The sequence below is a fragment of the Physeter macrocephalus genome, chromosome 17, assembly GCF_002837175.3.
Source record: "Physeter macrocephalus isolate SW-GA chromosome 17, ASM283717v5, whole genome shotgun sequence".
Classification (NCBI taxonomy): Eukaryota; Metazoa; Chordata; class Mammalia; order Artiodactyla; family Physeteridae; genus Physeter; species Physeter macrocephalus.
This window is the reverse complement of record NC_041230.1, coordinates 45,995,029-45,998,475: the sequence shown is the minus strand read 5'-3', so window position 1 is coordinate 45,998,475 and position 3,447 is coordinate 45,995,029. Positions and strand designations below refer to the sequence as shown.

General features: G+C 44.9%; 1 protein-coding gene across 1 annotated transcript in view; it reads left to right on the top strand.

The window, feature by feature from the left end:
• The window catches only part of ADAMTS18 (ADAM metallopeptidase with thrombospondin type 1 motif 18), a 149,978-nt gene extending 147,504 nt beyond the window's left edge, over nucleotides 1–2,474 (top strand). Inside the window, exon 21 of the mRNA XM_024125149.1 lies at nucleotides 2,359–2,474. Within this exon, the coding sequence (XP_023980917.1) occupies nucleotides 2,359–2,474 (116 nt within the window). The remainder of the gene's footprint in view (nucleotides 1–2,358) is intronic.
• Nucleotides 2,475–3,447: the final 973 nt, after the last annotated feature.

Sequence of the window (3,447 nt, the reverse complement as noted above, 5' to 3'; positions counted from 1 at the left end):
AGATTCTCAACCACTGCGCCACCAGGGAAGCCCCTAGTGGTCTGTTTTTATCCTCCAGTATTTCCACTGCATCAAGAAGATAATCTCTACAATCTAAATAGGAACTGATCCAGACATACATTCTGATTGATTAGGGTACATGCTAATGGGGTATAAGACACTGTACAAGTATATATTAAAAAATAGGGGCTTCCCTGGTGGCGCAGTGGTTGGGGGTCCGCCTGACGATGCAGGGGACGCGGGTTCGTGCCCCGGTGCGGGAGGATCCCACGTGCCGCGGAGCGGCTGGGCCCGTGAGCCATGGCCGCTGAGCCTGCGCGTCCGGAGCCTGCGCTCCGCAACGGGAGAGGCCACAACAGTGAGATGCCCGCGTACCGCAAAAATAATAATAATAATAAAAAAAAATAATTGAACTTGAAGATGTATAAATAGATACATAGGCAAAGTCTTCATCTCATGTCTAGCTTATATCTCTAACAATGCATCCTAAACCATTCTCCGGATGCCCTACCTCCACTCCTATAGAGGTCTCCATTTCAGTAAACATGATCCCATTCTTCTAGATGCTCAGGTCAAAATCCTAGAGTCATTCTTGATTCTTCTTTTTCTCTCATACCCTTTACCAACCTTTCAGTAAATCCTTTAGACTCTACCTCCAAAATATATCCAGGACTTACTGGAAAGAAAATAACAACTCCATTTCATCCTTACACCCAAGTTGACACTTAGTATAGTTTCAATTGGTTGTTTCAGCCATGGGAGATACAGGGGATTTATTTTTTCAACAAATACTTTTTGAGTAGCTACTCAGAAGACACTAGATGTTGGGAACAAAGCAGTGAAAATACGTAGATAAAATCTCTGCTCAAGGATCTTGCACTCTAGAGAGGACCCAGATAGTTAGTAAACATAATATGATAAATGCCAGTAAATCCAGTGTAGAAAAATACAGCAAGGGAGGGAATAGGGAGTCCTTCCTGGGAGGCCAAGGGGCTTGCTATTTTTATAGGGTGGTCAGAGAAGGCCTTACGGATCGGTGACCTCTGAGCAAAGACTGAAGGGAAATGAAGGGGAAGTGTCTCAGGTGTCTTAGGGGAACCAGATCCTAGGGCCTCGTCAGTCACTGTAAGGACCATACCTTTCACTCTGGGTGGATGGGATCCAGTGGCAGAGTTAGGGGCAGAGACATGACATGAATGGATTTCTGTTTTAAAAGGATCACTGGAGCTACTATGAGACAGGGGTGAAGTGTGTGTGTAAAAGGGAGTTTTAGGCAGAGGAACCAAGTCTTAAGGGAGGAAAGAAGGAACTGTAGGCAGTTCTGAATCGCAGGAAGACAGGATACAAATTGGGAGCAGCGGGAAAAAACAGAAGAGCGGCAACCTTCCCTGACATGTCTAAAGGCACACGGGAGCCACTGAAGGGTGAATTCCGAAGGGACATGATTGGGTGCCTGTGGGCGGAGTGTGGTTTGGGGTGAGCTGAGGGTGACTTAAGGCTTTCATAGAGAACAAAATTCCAGCTATGAATGAGAGTATAGGGTAGACCCTCAATATTTCTGAAGTCAAAAATCCTTGAGAATCCAGTAGAATGACTGAACCCTACCTAACCCCTACAACATGCATTTACGTTTACATGAAGAAAAATTTACATACAACTTCAGGTGCTTTCTGTATCTCCTGAGGCCCTTTTGGGTAAAACCCTTTGATGTCCAATGTTCTGCTTCCAATAGATAATCACATCTGTTATCTGAAAGAACTAAAGAAGTTTGAAAAGACTGGTGCTGACTTAAATTCACTTATTTGCAAATTGGCCATGAGATTTTACTTAAACCTACACAGAATGTCGCAGCTGGGCCTTAAATCCAGGTTTCCTGACTCCCAATATATTAGGTTCATTGCTCCCCAGAGTGACATGCCTGGATTAGCAGCAGCAATCCCGGGGTGCTTGTGAGAAATAAAAAATCTCAGTCTTCACCCCAGACCTTCTGAAGCAGAACTAGGGGTTTAACAACATCCTCAGGGTATCCCTAATGCGCTGTTCTAGGGTACGTCCCTTGGAGGCAAAATGGTAGTCCCCGGGTTATTTGGGAGGATCTGACACTAATCTCAGGCCGGATATGACTTTTTTCAAACACCCACTTTCCCCCCACCTGTTTCCATTTTGTTAATGGTTACAGTCCCTTTAGGTGTCTTAATCCTGCTTTCCCCACCCTCCCACCAAAGTCCTAACGTATAATGTAAGAACCACTCAGGGGCACAAGGCAAGTCGACCCCAAGTCTTTGTTCTCTAGGCCCTGACCTTAAGAAAAAGGCTAAGAACCTATCCTAACGTGCTGAATGTGTTCTCTCACCTTAGAGGATCCATCCTGTGTAGATTTCTTCGGCTGGTGTCATCTTGTTCCTCAGCATGGTGTCTGCAACCACAAATTTTATGGCAAACAATGCTGCAAGTCATGCACAAGGAAGAGCTGATCTTGACACCCTTCCAGCCCGGAGGGGCCAGGGTCTTGCCTCCCAACCTCCAGAGAGACCAGCCACATTTCCATCGAAAGCTGAACACTGCAAACCACGTGTGAGCTGACCGCAGTGTTGGAGGGGCCCGCTCTCAAGTACAGACAGGCTCCCTTTTTCAGTTCCCCAATGCACATGGTACTCAGAAGCACTTGAAAATGGGAAGCGATGACAAATCTGATTTACAAAATCATAAAACAAAAATAGAAGAGCTTCGATTTGCACTGTTACACGCAAGAAGTGATGACTTACAATGAGATAGAACAAATTGTGACCAAGTGAGACTCTTGTTAACTTTGGGACAGACCCCCCTGTGAACCTCAGAGGGTTCCATGACCAAGACGTCAGTTTTGCAAAGGCCCTTTAAGACTTCGAGTCAAAGACTGAGACTTGGAGCAATCAAATGTGGACGGAACACACCGCCTAACTTCCTTGGAGCTCACAGTTTGACCGAACTGTGGACACGCCAAACCAGAAGTTCTACAAACGCCAAACGGTGCTCATGATTGAGCTTGCTGCTGGACTAGCAAGCTTCGTGTCCTGTTTATTTGGTGTGTGTGTGTGTGTGTGTGTGTGTGTGTGTGTGTGTGTGTTGTTTTTTATTATTTTGTTTAAAGTATATTCTACTTATAGAGAGTCTCCAAGACTAAAATTCACAACTTGAAAAGGAATATTCCGAAAACAGGGCAACATGAACTAGTTAAGATCGCCACTTAATTGAAACTCACACTCTGAAAAAAAGGAAAAACAAACAAACAAACACAAAACACTGTTGCCCTACACACTCTATCAACCTCATAATTTTTGGTGCTAGTCGAACAAGTACTCAGGAGCCTCAGGTCTGCTCTTTGGGAATCACAATTGGTGAGATGTTCATTTCTGGTAAAAATCTAAGAGGAGCTAAGCAGCAAAACAGCCCTGTTTTGAAGGAGAG